The following is a 19,369-nucleotide window of genomic DNA, read 5'->3' on the forward strand; positions in this document are numbered from 1 at the left end:
TTTAATTTGTTGTCATTGTCAGTTCATTTTTGTGCCAGCCATGGGGTGTTCAGTGCAAAATGCAAGAGAGCACAATCTGTATTTACAGCAGTCTCTATTGCTGCAGGACTAAAACATTTTTTTCCTTTACATTGAGTGAAAAACATTCACATTACATTCACACAGTTTAGGAAATTATTTTGAGTCCATGAACTGCTCATTTTGAGATTAGCTGTAGCAGTTCATGTCAGTTTTATGCATCCTCTCTTGTGGGCTTATCTCTGAAATGTAGCAGAAGAGGGGTGAATGCAGAGCAGCATTCCTCTGGTTTATGCCAGCAGGAAAAATAGTTTTATGCTTCTGTGAGTGGAGAAAGTAGAACTTAAAGTGTGTAATGAAGGCCGCATTGGAAACCACCTTTCATCCATTTCAGAGCAGCAAAAGCTGACTTTCATTCCGACTTAGCCTAAATGTTTCATCTCATAAGTCACTGATTTAATGTATTAACCAAAGAGGAGTCTAGTCTTGTAGAAGCACTGGCTAATCCTAATGCTTACAGCTTTTAACCTGCTTATCAGGGGCTCCTGCTTTGCAAAGCTGTTTTCCTAAACTGCTATCAAACAAGTTGAAATGATAAATCCGGTGCTAAAATGGATGCAGAATATTTTCCTCTTGGAAAAAGAATCCCAAGTTCTCTCATCCTACTTTCATGTGGTTCTATCCTTCGTAAAGAATTGCTTAAATCCTCCTTCACACCTTGGATATAGCATGTATAAAATAGATCTGTTATGCACTATAGACTGCAGCTCATCAGGACCTATTTACTACAGGCCATTTACAGTTTCTTCATGCCCAGGCCTGCAGACCCTCGAAATACTGAATTTCTTAGCATCTGCTGCAGATAGAAATATTGCAGTCAGTCTCATATGGGAGGACTTCCAGAACACACAGTAGTAAAGTAAACATTACAAGGGATTTTTTCTTACAGATATTGTTAAATATATATTTAATTATTATCTAAATAGGATTGCTGTTATAATAATTGCTAAAACACCTGTGTTTAGGTGTACAATCAAATTAATTCATTTCCTGTTTACATCAGAACTGATTCTCTTATTGCTTATGGATTCATCTCATGATATTATTTGATGACTTTCTAAAAGTTACGTTACGTAAAAATTCCACAATATTAGTTTAAGGATTTACATATTCAGTGGAAGTTTCCAGCCTAGGCACAGTAAGTTGTTTGAGCTCTCAATTCATCTTCAATCACTGAGTGATGTATTTCAGAATTGAAAAAATGTTGTCTTAAAATACTTGAAAATTGCTAAATAGGTAGGTAAAGAAGTTATATTCTATTCACATTCACATATAAACATTTTAAAATAATTTTATCCTTGACATAGCAGATAGACTGTAAACTCTTATTTCCAAATGGATTATTTTTAAACCCACCTAATTCTGTAGTAACTTCCCTGACTCTGTTGGAAATGATTCCAAATTTATACTGCATAAATGAGACAGGGCTCTGCAAACAAAGCATAAAACTCTAGGTCAGATATTACCATCAATATTTGCAAAAAATTCTCTTTAATTATCATGAGATTTGAAGTTTTACCTAGCGGCAGAAGAAATTCCTTGAAAATGGAAGTAAAATTAGGTTCGACTATTCCATCTAATCTTGTAAATATACTTTAAATATTCTAGTAGTGCAGTTTTTGGCCACTATTAAAAACATCAGCATGAATCATAAGATATATGACAAATAACACAGACTCTACAAGCTCCCTGGGCAAGAACTGTTTGCAATTTTATAGATATATTTTTTTTGAGTTGCAGTTAACTTTCAATTGTTCAGACCAGAGCTTATTTATTATAGGCTGGCTGGAAGATTGTAAACCAATTGCTGGAAAAATTACTTTGACATTAAGTTTTTTTAGAAACTAACTAACTCATTAGTTAGTTAGTTAGTTTTACTAACTTATTAAATAAAAGATGGGGCTTGCTCTTGTTTTTTTCTCAATCTCACAGAAGTTCAGTAGAGCAGAATATGTTCAAAACAGTCTGGTTCAGTGTCTTAATTTTACTCTGGCAGATAAATTGGAAACCTGCTGAAAATCTCTGTTAGCTCTTCAAATGTTATCAAGAAATTTTAGTTCATTATGGGACAAGGTTCACAAAAATCTGCAAATTATGTAAAAAAAAAAATAGACATAAGTGTATTACAGGGCACCCTCTGGGCTTCCTAGAGAATTTTATTCCCATTTTCTGTTCTGATGATAATGATTTTAGTTTTCATTTTTATCAGCTTGGATTTTGCACCTAGTCCACAGCGGAAATTGTTTAGTGTTTGGGGGAAACTTTTCTACTAGTAAATGAAATCACAGTTTAAAGAATTTCAGCTCTCCAGAGTTTTTCATATCAAGACATTTCCAGGTTTCAGGTTTCTTGCACTATCACTAACTTATTATAGGGGGAAGGAAAAAAAAAAAAAAAAAAGAGGGAAAAAAACCAACAAACTTGTTTTCTATATTTGGCCTTCCAAACAAAAATGCCAGGATCTCACAACAGCAAAAACAATTTTTTGCTATATTGTTCTCAACAAAATAGTTAATTGCAAATCTAAATTACTCTGTTCACAGAGCACTCTGAATTCTCATTCTTGGTCATAATCATTAAAGGTGATGCTGGAAATAACCACAGAAAGCATGGATGGGATGGTACAGGTGTTTTTTTTTTCGCTCCAGTTTATTTTGAATAACTGAGGAAAGTTAATTTAATCATTTCAGCTTTTGCCTTTCTTTAACCCCATGCTGTTCATACTGTTTTCTTTGTAGTCACTGAACAAGAGACTAAAGTGCCCAAGAAAACCATCATCATGTAAGTGCTGACCTTTTTTTTTTTTTTTCTTTTTTTTTTTTTTTTTTCTGGTAACATTTGTGATTTGCCTTGCTGCTTATGCATGATCCAATAACAAGCTTGTGTTTATTGGCCATGCAAGTGTGTTCATTCCTACTCCACCAGATCTCATGGTATTTTGTGTTATGCAAAGTGACATCCTGAAAAGTCTTACTATCCCCTTCAAAAAAAAAAAAAAATAGCAATTTTGCTGTTAGACACAGCATGGGCTAATTTTTTTTAGGACTCTGTATGAGAAAGAATTTCACTGACTATTGCAGGAGTTGCACAAAGGCTCAAGGATGTAGAATCTGACTCACAGTGTTGGAAGAAAAAGTCTTTGGGAACTGGCTACTCCAAAGATGTACAAACATAACAATCACAGCTTACATTGTTTTCTTTTGCCTTCCTGTTTAAATTCTTCAGGAAGGCCTTTCATGATAAAGCGGAAAGAAGCTGCACATTTTTACTCTGGCTCTACTTCTGAGTTTTTTTTTCCTTGGGCTTCTTGGATACTTTGATCCTGATTTATACTGAAATATATAGAGATTAGTTGCAGCAAAAAAACAGTACTTTCTCAGTTGTGTGTGGACCGGTAGCTCATCAGCCATTAAAATCTTAAATTATCTTCTTGTTTATAAGTGTCATAAGCAAGTCCATAATTAAAATTGTCTCGTGTGCTGGAGGGGCTACATTGTCATTCTATGTTAGGCCTTCAGAGCACCTTCAAAAATGTAAGCCATGTCTTAATGGCCATAAGTGACTGTGGAATGTATGTTTTGGGGAAATGCATTTCTACGGGAGTCATAATTTTGCTAAAACCAATCATCGATTTGGACATGATTCATGATTCTTGGGCATGATCCCTTTTTTTAAAAAATAATAATTTTGTTAGATGGTGAGGTGGATGTGTGAAATGACACCTAAAGTATGGTTAAGCAATTGTTTTACCTTTTATTTCCTCTATTATTTTCTGTGATGACTGTCAGTTGTCATCATTTAGCCACTTCGGAGCCAGTGGTTTATTCTTATAAATATGCCTCCGTGCCTCCTGCTCCTAGCAGCTTCTACCCTGAATTACTCATAAATTGGTGAAGAATGGGAAGGAGAGGCAGGAAAGAGGTCTACCTTTGCCCCCTTCCTTGAACACATCTGTTCAGTTAACACCTTCAGTCATTTGACTTTTTTTTACCTTGTAAAGACCAGAAAATGAAGGTGTTTCTGCCTATGCCATCTCAAGAGCCAGGGTTCAGATATCTATAGGGTAACAAAAAAGAGAAATACTTCTTGATAGCACATTCAGAAACATCCCAAGAAAGTCATGAGCAGGAAGCAATCATTCACAGACAGACCATGTCTAAAGACCATGTCTCATCTTTCTACTTATCTGCACCCGTAAATCAGCTGAAAAAAAAAAAAAAATGATTTTATTTCTCTCCTCACTATGCTTACAGTACTCCTTACAATCCCAGGTCATAAGAAGCAGCATTAATATTGGCTGATTAAATAAAATCAAACTAATGCAAAATACCATCAGCTCAACTGGTTCGTAAATTTTTAACAGTTCCATGGGCTATTGCATTGGGCAACTCAAGAAGCGATTCCAAAATTAAGGGCTGCAGCTCCAAAGGAGGTTGGTATCTTTGCGAGCGGGATCTTTACCTCATCCTCAAAGGGGCAGAATAATCATGGGAAGAAATCTGATCTCGTTAGGAGAAGACACTACCAGACCAAGTCCAGTCTCCAAAGATCAAATTGGTAGATGAGAAAGCCTACAAGATATCCAAGCTGGTTAGTCTTCTGTGCTGGTTAGGCAAGTGCAGCAGGACAAACAGGCTTTGCTTTCACAGGGGCTCCTTCCACCACTCAGCCCTTCGAGGCAGCATGTCAGACTAGCTGCTGAGGCTGGGGAGGGAACAGAGAGAAACAGAATAATAAAAAAAGCTATTCTATTGATTCATAATTACTCCTTCCCACCTCAGGCTATTGTCTTTATCCTTCAGTTACCTTCATTTTTTTTTTATTCCAGTCTCTGTTGCTTAGAGGCAGGAAGAGAATCTCAGTAGGAAAACAAAATCAGTTTTGCCTCTTGGCTCCACTGAACTAGCTACCTCTGCTGAAGAGCATCAGCTTCCTTTGCAAAGCAAACGCTGTCTTTGCCTTCACGTTTTTCCATGTGAAAAATTACACTGAACAAATCTGCAGGAGTAGCTGCATGTTAAACATGTGAATTATGAACATTAAAGACTGAGCTTGGGTGTTCCTGTCCCCAGTTTTTAGTTATTGATCCAATTTCATCTGTAGCTCATTTAAAGTCAGTTTGCTCTGGGATGGGAGCAGAGGATTGTTTTGATACAAGCAGTGTGCATCTCTGCAGATACTGAGAAATCCCAACTGCTGTGGATGCCTCAAAAAATATAAAGAGCAGTAGAATTCCTCTCACAAATAGCAATCATGCATCCCAGATTGATCTGGTATTCCTGTGTCAATCTCTGATAGTAGCATCAGGCTGTGCCTTCAATGATAGTATTATGAAGAGTAAAAATGAGTTTTGTTTGACATAGATGACTTCTGCAGGAAATGTTCTAACTTCCTTTTCCTGGCTTCCAAATGCCCTCTTAATGTAACTGTTCTGCCTGTGAAAAGGAAACTACTGACCGTACTGTAAAAAAAAAAGAACATTTTGCCTTTGATGAAGCTTAGATTTTAGCCAAGAACACTTAGGAAAAGGGTGAACTCCTCAAGTGTTTAAAAGTAGCATAGTAGGTGGTCAACACAAGCACGTGAGGTATAGCAGCATCCAGAAGACCATTTCTCAGCCTGGAATACTCATGTTTGTGTACTCAAGGAGGCTAATGGCTAATGGAGCTAGGATTCACCTCGGGGAAATGGCACTGAGGTTCTGACTGATTCAGAAAGTAAGTTGAGATGGGCATGTGGGTGTGTGTGTTGTGTGTGCATCCCTTCTGAAATGACACGCTTCACCACCAGCTGGAGTGCTCATAAAACTAACCCCACAGTAGCGCCTTGACCCACAATGGCATGTGTGGATGGAGTGTGGCTCCCCAAAAAGTCTCATCTTCTTGCCAACTCCATCTCAACCCTTTCCCTCATCAGAGAGGAAACAATAACCACTGTGGTGAAGAGCCCAAGGCAAAGGGGAAGGGTTTCTCCTGCCCGTTCTTCTTCAGGTCATTCACCTTCCCGCTCCCCAAGAGTGGAGCCAACTCCAGAGCCAGTTTATGTTTCAAAGATCAGGCAGCCTGTCCACAGACATGAGCAGGAGGCAACATCGAAGTCTGCTGTTCCCATGCTTTATGTCACAGAGCCCGAGAACAGGCAAGGAGCAGCAGCAAGAGAAATCACGGAGATCAAGACGGAAGAGCAAAAGCCCAAATGGGTTGAAGTGGAAGAAATAATTGAATTCAAGGTGAAAAAATCACCAAAACCTGTGAGGAAAAGAGGATCTTCTCCAGCAAAACAAGAAAAAGATGACTCAGGGGTGTTAACATTCACTTTTCCCGGCTCAAGGCCTAGGCATTCCCCAGATGACGATCCAAACACAAACAATTCCAACAATAAACTGGTGGAACAGTCAAAATCTTCTTTGCCTAAAGACAGTCTCTCAGAAGTCGACATCCAGCCCCTGGTATATACAACAGATCAGGAAGGACCTCAAGTCAGCAGCGAGGACAGAAGTTCCCCGTGTGGATCTGAACAACTAGGCAATAATTCATTTATTGATTACGGAACTGAAGGAAAGAGCAGCCCCCAGGAAGCGAGTGCCCACTGTGGATCAGGTCTCGATTCCCCACTGCTTGCCTGCGGGGGTGAGCCCTTGATCTTCAGCTTTGAGACACCTGCTGCAGACGAACACCAACTTCTGTTCTCACCAGCGAGCCCCAAAGTTAAAGAAGAGGAGGATGAATTGGACACATCTTGGCCTGTTGAAGAGGGGGTACCCGAAGTAGTGCCAGATGTCCTTCCAGAAGAGGATAATGTCATCATAGTTGATGAACCAGAAGAACTACAGACAGAAGACATTAGCACCCGGGACCGCAAGATCTTAACCCACAATGGCAAAGTATTAACTTTGGAGGATCTTGAAGACTATGTTCCCGAAGAAGGTGAGACCTACGGGTGTGATGATCAGAACCAGACAGCAGACAAACCGTGCGAGATCTCTGTCCTCCAGACAGAGATTAATGAGCCAACGATTGGAAAACCGGTGCTGCTGAACCTGGGGAGACCCGTGGTTTCCAAGCCCAGGCAAAGATTTTTCAGCAAGTTTGAGGAGCACGTTCCTGGGGGCATGTTCGTGTCAGCATCTAGAGTAACTGGCGTGCAGTCCGTAGGCCCCTCAAACATCTCTTTCCACGTGAGTGATACCTGCATGGCGGTGACACCTGGAGTGCATGCAGCAACAGCAGCTGCTTCTTCTGGTCCCTCCTTTACGGTGAAACCATCTTTCTGCACTGAAGTCCAGCTCTCGGCAGACAACGGACAGTCGAGCTTTAAAACTGAAGTTTCCACAAGAACCCTCAGCTATGGGACTGTTGGTGAGCCTGTTACGCTGCACATCAGCACAGAAGACCTCTCCCAAAGCTGAGCAGATACAAGCATAATTTTTAACGCAAAAGAAAAGCAGAAAAAAAAATAATCAGAATTGTTGTAGGTGTGGAGAATTGGTGGCAATGATTACACGGTAACATGTACAAGGGAATACCTTTGAAAAAAAATGTATTTAAATATGAGTTTTTCCAGTCTTAAAGGGAACATGTATGTCAGTTTGGTAATTTTAAAAGCTTTGATCGAGGTGAACATATATCATTCCAGAGTGGAGCTGTGGTGATAGGTTTAAGAAAAGCCTGATTCTCCTACCTGTGACACAAGTATAAATAAGTGCTTTTTTTTGTTCGTGAACATAAAAATGATTTCAAGTGCCAACTTGTAAATTACGGTGTGGCAAGAAGGTGAAAGTACCTAAGCTTTTCAGCATCCTTCAGCAGCCAGAATAGGAAGACTGTTTCCAGCTAAAGCAATCTCCTGTCATGGCGTGCACCTGAAGGTCGTGAAGTTTCACACTGCTTTGACACCAATTAGCTCTGCCAAAATTTTCTCCATAAACCTTTCAACATGCACAGTATGATTAGATTATTGTGAACTTCTGCCACAGAATGAAATAACTAGGAAATATTGCATTTACTAGGAATGCAAAGGGCTGCTCAGACCTTTCAGCTGAAATTCTAACTTGCCTGAAGTCAGTGGTCAAAGTCCCGCTGACTTGAGGAGGTCAAGGATTTCATTGCTCTCTTCTGCATTTAGTTAAAAATAAATAAGAATAAAAGAAAAACTACCATATTTAAAATGACAGCTATGTTCAAGTCCACTTCCTAGTTGTGTAAAGATGTAGGTTTCATTTTCCCTGCGTTCTAGCGTAGTGGATTTATGAACCGTACCTTTTAAAATACATTTACTTAATGCTCAGCAACAGATACAAGGGCTGCACAAAATGACTTCTGCATCTATAATCAAATGTTAACACATACAAAGAACCACAAATGTGGTCTTTTGTCAATAAATATTACTGGTAGAATAATCTGGTATATTTGGTCTCCTGTCCATGCCAGTGGTGAGACATTGCTGTTAGCAGATTGATGGGTAATGTCTCCTAACATGCTAAAAGGAATTCACCACTGAGCAGCAGGAGCACAAACACAGTTAAAAACAAAACAAAGCAACAGATCTTTACCATAAATGTCTGGCTGAAGAATACACTTGTTGATAATACTTTGGGCTGCTTGGAAGCACTGCCAGGTACAATTGCATCACGTTACTGTAACCATGTATGTTGAACTGCACTGTAGATGTCACCCTTACTGCCTTCTGTTGAGCTTCTCCGGAGCTTTGCAGTAGGAGAGATGATTGCAAGGGGAAGGCTGAGATGCACCGGGCATGGCTCATTCGTTCCTGTTGGCTTCACCAGAAGTGGAATTTGCACAAACCTTCAACAAGTTGCTCAGCCCTGGGAAGAAATGAGCTCATAAGCCCAAATACTGGTCCCAGTTGAAATCAACTGGAATTTGTCATTGATCTCAGTAGGACCAAGCACTGGCCCTCTCCATCTGACAGAGGTATGGGGTGAAAAGTCCCAACACCTTGTCCCTGCTGAGCTGTGTGGCCGTGTCATAGTAGAAAATGTTTTCATTTAGATGGTGCAGGGAAACCAGAAATGCTCAGATGCAGCTGAATTTCTAACTAGCATGAAGAGAGAGGATTGAATGAATTTTTGCCTTGGAAATGTTGGTGTGTGATGTTCTGTCTCAGTGTTTCCCAGCTAGGTAATATTGTGAAACTTGTTCTGGAGTCCTCCGGGCAATATTCCTGCTAACAGGGACTGAATTTACAAAAGGTGCTTGTAGAAAAGAATGCATTTTTTTTTTCTTCTGTGGCTGCACCTTGATCATGTGGTGACTGAAATGAATGCATTTCACAGCCTTTTTCATTTCAATATCCAGACAGGATATATGTAATACCACGTGAACCACCCTCCAGATACAGGATGCTTTTCCAGTGATTGCATATGGTGAAAGAAATGAAGCCTCTTTTATGTTACTCTTCTGTTTTTGATAACAACTCCTTGGTTTATACTGTTTGTTTTATAATTAAGCAATACAATGGATATATATTAGTGCTTCTTTCATATATTGCACTGTACGTTGGAAAGTAGCAGACATACAACAGGGAAATACTTTTGAAATGGAGAGTATTTCTTTTGTATCAGGCCTGATTCTATTCTCAGTTATTCAAGTATCCATACAGAATAATTCCATGGGAGGAAGTGAATTTCATTTGGATATATGTAGATACTGCTAACAAAGGAATTTGCTCTATATTAGTTGTTAAAAACATCATAATATTCATCCAAAAGATAGTAAAGATGCATAGAGGAATGTGGAGGTTCCTCGTGATGTGCTTGATGCTCAGGTATTTTTTTAAGAAGCTAGAAAGCTGCAGTTCAGATGGTCATAGGAAAAATACTCATTAGCCCAAAATAATTAACATCTGTTTACACTTTCTTTTGAAATTCAAGCAAAAGAAAATCAATTGAAAAGAATGTTTAAAATCTTTATGTAGAACTCTGTTCAAAAAATGAAAGGTTTATGAGAAGTCCATCACATATTCTTTCAAAATATTTTCCTAGAGGTTAAAAATTATGCTTGTAAGTGATTAAACTGTGTAGATAACTAATGAGACGTGTGGGGGTTTATTTCTCGTAGATGAAAACACAGCTGTATTAAAATTTTAATACAATGTTTTACCATAATTCCTGCAGGTATTGATAAAGTGGAAACTTCAGTTTGCTTGAGATACAAAAACAAACAAACAAAAAAACAACAACAAAGCAAATCAAATGCAAGATACGCTGTTAGATGCTGAGTTTATATCAATAAATGTCTTGCATCGGCTGTCACTAAACTTGCTGGTTTTGTGTTCTTCTCTGTTCACTGCACTCCATCCTCCGTCAGCTCATCCACTCCTCCCATCGACCAGCAGGAGCTGAGCTGCAGCCCAAGGACATTATTAATGCAGTTTGGCTCTAGCTGCAATTTTTTACAGACAGTTTCAGAAGTGTGGAAATGAAAGAACCTGTTTTGAGGGATACTTCCTAATCAGTTTTAGGGATTGTTCAATAGTTTCTTCAATAATGTTGAACAGTGCTCGTCTACTTGGGTTCTTTTATGAGGCTGATTTGGAACTTCAAAACATGCATGGGTATTGTGTTCCTGGTAATTTGCTGAAGGAGATGTGAGGTGGAAAGGTTCATGGTCAGGACTGGCAAACAGGCTGGCCATTGCAGGAGTGTCACCACCACTGTGTTAGTTTGATGTACCTTAACTAATATTCAAGCTCCTGAGGTCAACAGCTTGAGTCCCAGTGTGTAACATCACTAAGTAGGGAGGAAAGCAACGATACTAGTGCACGGGGGCTGAATCCTGCATTATCTTGTTAGGCCACGAATGTTTGAGAACCTCTTGCCTCACCAGTTCTCTTGGTTTGATCTTAATACCACATTTGACCATAATAACACAAGTTGTAGTTAAACTGAAATATATTTTCTCCTTGGGAGATACTGAGGGTGTTTCATGCCTTTCCAAATGGCTCACTTGTTGGCAGCTGCCCAGCTGGTGGGGCAACACCAGCTGGCAGCAATCATAACAGGAACTCCAGGGAATCAAAATATTTTTCTAGGGAAATATTTAAAGATCTTTCACCCAGCCCAGTGCTGATGTCTGGGACGTGGTGTAAGCAAAACTTGCTTTTTCCATCAACAGACCCAGAACTGAAATATTCCATTACCATGGGGGGAGGACAGCAGGAAAAAAAAAAAAAAAATCAAGTGAGTTGTGTTAAAAGGGGGTGATCCAAAAGTAGCCTTCGACTTTACCTTAAGGTCTATCATGTGAATTTATTGTGTAAACGCTGGGAAAGAAGCAGAATCGAAACAGAGCTGCAGGACCTGCTGTATGTGAATGACATGAATCGAGTCAGAACCACGTGTATGAAGTACTTTATTTTTTTCTTTCAGCAAGACCCTGATTTCTCTCCCTGCATCTTAGCCTGCTGGGAACCAATTCCTGGTATGGCTGGGAGTCATTTTTTCTGCTCTGAGAATACAATCAGATTTATTTTTCTTTTACCCATGGGAAACCTTTTTTTTTTTTTAAATTCCTGTATGAAATATTTTTAAGATAATAAAGGTTTGGACAACCAGAATAGGACATCTAAAGTGGAGCTTTTTAGCTTGTTTTTTTATGGACTGCAACATCATCCACGTTTGTACTCTTCCTTTGCAAGCAATCACATTGTGAATATGATGAATAGTCTTAATCTGACATGGGTTTTGCCTTTTTTGATGATATCTGTCCTTTTGTTGTGCCACCTAGCCTAGATTCTTCTGCCAGTGCTGGCTCGGGAGGAGTCTGTGGGAGTTGTCTCCCGGGTGGCTGTTCTGCAAAGATATGTGTTCAAAATCTTTTTTTTTTTTTTTTTTTTTTTTTTTTTAAATTGGAAAGCTTCTTGTCTTCCCTCTTCCTTCAGTACTGTATTTTCTTGAGGTAGAAGATACGTCTTCCTCTGTATAACACTTTCCTATCCACAACTGCTGTGCATTACTATGCACAACAGCTGGCCTTGCCCATGTAGTATCTTACTAAGGCACAGCTGAGTGCAAATTTAAGTTTCAGGTACTTTCCAGTGCAAACCTAAATATTGCAAAGGAGGACAAATACATTATTCTTCAAGCAGTAGCTTCAGAGTCTTTTTTTGTCAGCCTTTCAGGCTTACAGGCTCAGCAACCCTCCCTTCTTCAGAGGCACCACTGAGCATGGTACATGCCCGCTCCTCCTTCCCTGTCCCTGGGGGCTTCATTTCACTGCTCTCAATGAAAGTATTTTTGCCAGGCCAACCAGTGTGGGGTTGAGCTGGGAGATGAATCCCAATGTGGGGAGATGAATCCCTCCTTCTACTGTCTGGGATGTCTGAGGGGCTGGGGACACGCGGTGTGATGTGGTGTCCTTGCCCCAGTGAGATGCGTCTGTCCGAAGTTTGTTGTGTCGGTCTCCTTGTCCTGAGTCTTAGCTACCTTTCCTCCTGCTGGAATAACCGTCCCTGCATCATCTCCCTGCTCTGTGAGGGGGAAAGGACGTGATGACAGATGCTTCTTCTGATTGCGAGGGGTTGGATGCTGCTGCTGTTTTCTTTTTACGCTGAAGAGAGAAAAGCTATTCTTCTTGTCTGTAGGAAGGGCTTCCTCACAGCCAGCACTGGAGACTTCTGTCCAGGCCTCGCTTCAGCGTGCTGACCAGGAGATCAAGACAGCTCTAAGGAAACTTGTGGACTCAGCATCACTGCTTGTGACTCTTCCCCCGGGCGTACAAGGAGCCGGTGGCCATGGCCTTCCTGGGCCCATTCCCTCAGACCACTTGGGAGCAGCGGCCGGGCCTCCCGTTCACGAAGCCAGCACCCAAACCCAGACTGCTGGAGGGCATGGTAGGTCTGGAATTAATCGGGAACATGTCACAGGGAGGTGGAGACAGACAATAATGCTGAACACACAAATAAGGATTATTTTTTTTCCTCCTTGGTTTCCCGTTTCTTTGTTTTGAGCGGCTGCAGGGTAAAAGAGGACATTCAGACCCAGTGAAATGTGGAGCTATGGGTTGGGGTTAGGTTGGCATGAACCTTGGGGCAGATCTTTCTGGAAACAGGATTTGGTGGGGTGGGGAAGAGAGATTGTTTTTCTCTTCTTGTCTGCCATAAACAAGCTGGAGTTTTAAGAGCCCTTTGTCAACTGCCAGAGGCTCTCTAGCATGTAGGGCACAAGTTCACTTGCAGTTCGCTGGCCCCGGAGCTTAGGATGATCCTCAGAAATTCATTTGCTTAACACCAATGATGTGTATGACTGTGTCTTGCCATGGGAACAAGGCTTTCATGTCCGTGGTATTTCTGAAACACATGAATAAGCTGCAGCCCTTCCGCTCCTCCTCCTGCTTCTGCCCTACCAACTTGTCTGAGCTGTGTGTGTCCTGTCAGAGCATCTGGCCTCCACCAAGGTGATCCTAAAAGGATTTGTCAGGTAGCCTGCAGCCCTCAAACTCCTGACACTGTAATATATATATATATATATATTTGTCTAAAACTTTAGAATGATTTAATGGAATCAGACCCAAAACAACTGCTTAAAAAGTGTCAGAATTTTTTAAAACCTTTTGTTGTTGTTGTTCTTTTAGTGGGAAATCATCCGTGCAAATAATCCTCTGGTGAAGCAGAATGATTCAAAAACGATCTATGATTCTATGAAAAATCAGAAGTAAAATATGAAATGGATTATTTCTTTAGTCTCAGCTACGGAGAGCACAGAACAGTGAATGTGATGGGCCCGCAGTCCTTTCACTTGAGGCAGCTAAAGGGGAATTATCAACAGGGGAATTATTTTAATAAGATGGAGACTTGACAATTGTCCCTTTGATTACATGTTTTATATGAAAAGAAGGCAAATATTTTGATAGTGCAGGCAACAGGAAAGCTCAAATTCATTTTCCATCCAGCTGGGATCTCTGACCCTGATGGTAATGCCTTGAATAAATGTGTTTATCACATTAAAGTCGTTTTATGTGCTTTCTAGAAACCATTGCTTTTGTCCCAAACCAGCCTGCACCAAACATCCCCAGAATGCTTCCCAAAAAGGTCTTTCCCTAAGACAGAAGACTTCTCTTGAGTTCCTCTTTTCTTTTCTCAGATGGAAAAGGAGATGATGGGTTTTATTCTAGGGTGTGACTCTAGTGGTCAGTGTCAAAAGAAAAGCAGGTGTTTTTGGAATAGATGTTAAAAACAGTTTTTGAAGATATATCTGATCAAATTTTTAGTAATAAAAACAAAACATCTCGTCTGCCATCAAGCTCCACCATCTTTTTATTTCCTCCTTTCTGTAAGCTTCAGATGCCAAACCTTGTTCTGGTATAATTTAAGAGCTATATGGGGACATTTTCCAAGAACCCAAGGGAAGTATATCAGATTACTCCTCCAAATTAGCCTGTCTCCATACTAGATGTACCTCTGGACAGGGCCTGCCATGGCCACCAGTCCTACATTGATATAAACCTACAAATTTCACTGATGCTGTCTGATGGCACCAGTGAACCCAGAACTGTTCTTAAAATACACGGTTTAATAGTATTATTCATGTGTACAAAGCTAACACCGGGCATTTCATCATAGTCACACACTGGTGGAACCCAAGCCTAAGTTAAATTATCTCCTAAAATGGATGCTCTGAACTAACACTTTCCTTTCAGTCATGCTATTTCTTTTTGTCCCTATAGACTGTCTTTTCTATTTGTGCCTGCATGTGTTTCCTTACAGAAAAGTTCATATAAATAAAAAATAAATAATAATAATAAATAATAAAGCAGCCCTTTGCATAATATAGCCTTCTCAAAAGGGCCAAATTCCCCCTTTAGCTTCAATTGCCCTCAGCTGAGGTCAGATGGGTTCAGCTCTGACACAGGGCAGACTGGAGATGGCTCCAAAGTTTCGCCATGGCTTTCAGCTGTGCCCTCCTGGGTGACGTGCCTAACTTTCCCTATTTCTGCCACCAGACAAAGCACAAAGGCAGATTCTAGCTGAAGAACCAAGTGCACCAAAGCCCGGCCCTGGCCTTTCCCACGAAGAGGCAGCAGCTGGAGCTGAGAGCACTCAGGAGCGCACTGTTCCCATTTCCAGGTGAATACAGGTTCTGATACACAGATTTCCAAACGTGGCAGACTTTGTTATCAGAAAAACAAGTCCTCTGTAGGGAAGCAGGTGGTGACTTGAACTGGTTCTTGTAGGTTTGTTACTGTCTTCAGAGTCCTGTTCACACACGCCGTGTGCAAGAGGGATATAAATGGTTGGGGATAAATTAATTCCACCAAAGCTAATTTATTCTTTTATTAATTTTAAGTAGATATTGTTTTGTCTGGTGGTTAAACGCATAGATCGATGGCAAGGTATAATCCTATATCCCTGCAGTTATGTGTGACTGTGTAATGATCTTTTCTTCATGAAAGAACATCACCAGCTGCGGGGGCAGGAGACTGGTACAGAAGAGAAGGAGATGTGGTCTGGGATGTACACAGTGAAGTTTATATTGAGACCACAGAAAGAACTCGTGTGTACAAAACTGAGGAGAAGACCCCAACAAGTAAGGAAGAGACTTGTTTCAATTTCCCAAATCCTGTGATTGTCGTTGTCTTCTCTTTGGCTGATATCTCTCATTGACTGTTTTGTTGTTGGTTGTTTTTGTTTTGAATTAATTCAATGTCTTGACCAATACCAGTTTATTAAACAAAAAGTTAAAAAGATAAGCATGAAAATAAGAAGCCTAAAACTAATGCCAATATAAAGAAACCCAAAGATATTGCTGTGTTATCTCTTGATTAGATATTAAGACAATATCATATACAAAGTGGCTGGTCAGGGAAATCCCATTCGAGCAACTCAACCCAAAGCAGCACAACGTGGACAAAGTTATGGTATTGTGAAGGCCTCAAACCTTTGTGTCTCACCAGGTCCTCCCTATATGCAAGTGACAATAGAGGACGTGCAGGTGAATGCTGGGGAGCGTGCCAAATTTCAGGCAGTCATTGAAGGAACCCCTCAGCCTACTGTGTTGTGGTTTAAGGTCAGTGCAGAAAAAAGTGCAAAATCTTTCTCTTCTTTCGTCTTACACCTCTTACACTGATGTCCATCTGAGAGCCACCAAGATGTGAGCTGTAGTTTTGGGGTCAAGAATGGGATTAAGAATGGTTTTCCAATTGTCAGCTGACTTCCAGGCTCTGTACCTTTTCCATAGGTACTCAGTAAGCTGAGTGTGGTTGAAGACAGTAAGTAATCCAATGGAAAGGAAGGAGAAATTATTTATTGTTCCCCAGAATATTGCTGCGTCCCTCAAATAAGCCAGTATTGTTCCATAATTATTGTCTGGAACTCTTCTCTCCAAAAAATTGTTTTTGGTCACAAAAGTTTTATTCTATTTTTTTCTACCTTCTGTATGGGAAGGGCAAGGATAAGCTACTCAGACAAATGAAATAACCTTAAAAAACAAACAACCCCCTCCTGCACCCACATGTGTACACCTACACCTGCCTGAACACCTTGAAAAGATAAGAATAAGGCAAGAATATGTGATACATCCTGTTACTGTTCTCCCAGTCTCTACTGTTTTCAGCTCGGGGTTATCCTGAGCTTGATGAACTTTCACCTGTTCACTAACCCATAACAAAGCACTCCTCCATACATTTATTTAGTCTCCCCTTTCACCCATGTAAGCCTCTTGCATGCAAAGTGTCCTTTAGCAAGGAATTCAGTCCAAAAATGGTATGTTGCCCAAAGCATCACCTCTTCTTGGTTGTTTTTGCCCTTAGTTCTTGTATAAGAAAAAGCCTGTCCATGCCCACTCTTCCAAACTATTCAGAATTTTAGACAGCTCTGTTCTGTCGTATTGCTAAAGCCACCCTTCCAGGCTTAAGAGCCCCAACTTGCTCTATCAGTCCTTGTCTGGAAGCTATTACAGAGAGAACATTGCTGCAACAGTTCCTCACCCTTGGCAAACCAAGGGTTTATAAGATGGTACTTTCTATCACCTTCTATGTTTCTTCCCTAATCATTTCTAACATCTGGTACAGTTTTTGGTGGTGGTGGTGTGGTTGTTGGTTTTCTTTGGACTACCACCTGGCATTGAGCTGGTGTTGCCATGGAGTGATCTGTTCTAATTCAAAGTTTTGCTCCCGTGTAGTGAAGAACAGCTCACAGCCCGTCATTTCACATGGAGAAACAGGGTTGCATCACTTTATGTTTTATCTGTATTAAACTTCATCTGACATTTTTTACTACAAATGGTCTCATAAGGTCTGCACATCTTCATAATCTGCCCTCTATGTCACACAGCCTCTCCTGTACTCTTTTTTTTTATGTAAAGCAGCATGTGTGGCAGCACAAAGTGGAGACCAGGCAGGAGCAAAGTTGCTGATCTCTGTGCTCCCTGGGCTGACTGCCCAGGCTTGGTGTGCTGGAAGAGATGAAACATAAACTACACAAGCCTAGTGATTCCTCCCAAGCCCGTATTCCTATGAAGGGGTTACAAAACAAAAATGCTGCATAACATAAAACACAGTTAGCCAAGAGGACTTTTTCAGCCAGCATCTGTTTTATTTCCATTTCTTGAAAAGAAGAAATATCTGATTCCATCTTGTTTTTCCAGTACCAAAAAAGTCCTTCAATTTTTTCAGGGCACTACACTGCTGACAGACAGCAACAGGCTCTATCAAGGGATGACAGGCACAACGTATTTCTTAATCCTGGACAACGTTGGCTCAGAAGATGGTGGTGTCTATACCTGTGTAGCCAAAAATGCAGGAGGGGAGGTTTTGTGCAAAGCTGAGCTTGTTGTACATGAAGGTAACGTCATTCTTTCAGCTGCAGGATTTGCTGCGATAGCCCCTGCAATATTTATTCTGTTGCCATTTTCTTTGGGTACTCGTAAGGTTTCTGCCACGTATTCCTGCCTGGCAGTTGGATATTAGTGGTATGGCATGATCCAGTATAAAGGTAAAAGGTCTCATCACCTACACAGATGGGTAAAGGAGTTTGCTTTATTCCCTGCTTGAGACCGTACGATGAACAGATCATATGGTCTGAGTCCTCTGATTGCTGTCAGGTGAAGACGCAGCCCCAGTGATCGTGTTGGCAGGTTCTGTCACCAAACAACTGCACCTAATTCTGTGCAGAAGTTTAGAGGACCCCTGTGTAGTTTCCTGCTTTACCCTGTCCTGAGGTGATTTTATATACTGATATGTATCATGGTCTGAATATTAACCCTTACATTTTTCTTCATTTCCAAAGCTAAGAAAGACCAAGCAGCAAAAAAAGTGGCCACCCGGAGAAAACTGCATTCCCTGTATGAGGTCAAGCAGGAGATTGGAAGGTAAAGGAGTTTCCCAACATCACAGCATCGCTGCAGGAGTACAGCTAATTGCCCATCTCAGCTGCTGAACAGCAGCAGCAACCAGGGGCAGAAGAGGGCCCAGCTATGAAAAAGTGGGGAATAGTGAAGGGACTGGCAGAATTGGGAAGTCACCAACAGTGCAGGTGGGCTGGAAACACTTTTCTGAGTTTTCTGCTGGGCTGGGACGGTCCATAGAGCCCCTAGGTCCAGGTGGCTCCAGCCAGAGAAATACCAGCCAGAGCCTGGCAGAAAAGGTGCCCAGGTGTGGCTCTTGGGCAATATTAGCCTCAAAAGCCCCCAGCAATGTACATACAAGTACTGTGTCCATCCAAGGGGTCTGAGATAATCAGCCTTTGTCAGCCCAAGCCTGTAGTACCTGAAACTCCTTTTCCTTCGATGGGAACTCATCGCTTAGTTTTGGAGACAGCCGGGAGAGGGCAATAGCAGCTCGCACACAGGAAAATCAGCTTTGGTGGAGAGTTTCAGCCCTGAGCAGTAGGAGCTGAAAAAGGCTGGGGAAAGGTCTACACCTGCATTGCAGGGGGCTTTGAGCCGAGTCTGAGCAGGGCTTGTCCTTTAATTTTACACAGGGGCTGCTTCAGCTTTGTGAAACGAGTTGTGCATAAAGGGAACAGAGTGTCTTGTGCTGCCAAATTCATCCCTCTGCGAAGCAAAACGAAGGCTCGTGCACATCAGGAGAGGGATATTCTTGCCTCTCTGTCCCACGACAGAATTACCAGGCTGCTGGATCAGTTTGAAACACGGAAAACCCTGATTTTAATTCTAGAGTTGTATCCTTTTCTGTGCTTCTTTTCCAATGAGGCTGGGAAGTACTCAGTTCCTTATGCAGACATCAGGTATTAAATAACAAAGCAAAGAGCCATTTTTGCCTGAGATTAAAAAAAAAGACACAATCTTTCCCCACTTTACAGAATAACCCCTCCC

At 41.1% G+C, this 19,369-nt stretch overlaps 1 protein-coding gene across 7 annotated transcripts in view; it reads left to right on the forward strand.

Moving 5' to 3' along the window:
- OBSCN (obscurin, cytoskeletal calmodulin and titin-interacting RhoGEF) overlaps positions 1-19,369 on the forward strand; it is a 182,777-nt gene that overhangs the window by 143,284 nt on the left and 20,124 nt on the right. For 6 of the 7 annotated variants that reach the window (XM_035317267.1, XM_035317268.1, XM_035317271.1 and 3 more), the window contains 2 exons: positions 2,817-2,859; positions 5,995-10,356. In XM_035317267.1, the coding sequence (XP_035173158.1) occupies positions 2,817-2,859; positions 5,995-7,486 (1,535 nt within the window). In that variant the 3' untranslated portion in view covers positions 7,487-10,356. Of the gene's footprint in view, positions 1-2,816; positions 2,860-5,994; positions 10,357-12,681; positions 12,931-15,038; positions 15,163-15,488; positions 15,623-15,989; positions 16,103-17,708; positions 17,878-18,321; positions 18,404-19,014; positions 19,262-19,369 lie in introns of those variants that run through there. The other variant, XM_035317274.1, reaches the window with a different exon arrangement.

The sequence above is a fragment of the Oxyura jamaicensis genome, chromosome 2 (assembly GCF_011077185.1).
Source record: "Oxyura jamaicensis isolate SHBP4307 breed ruddy duck chromosome 2, BPBGC_Ojam_1.0, whole genome shotgun sequence".
Classification (NCBI taxonomy): Eukaryota; Metazoa; Chordata; class Aves; order Anseriformes; family Anatidae; genus Oxyura; species Oxyura jamaicensis.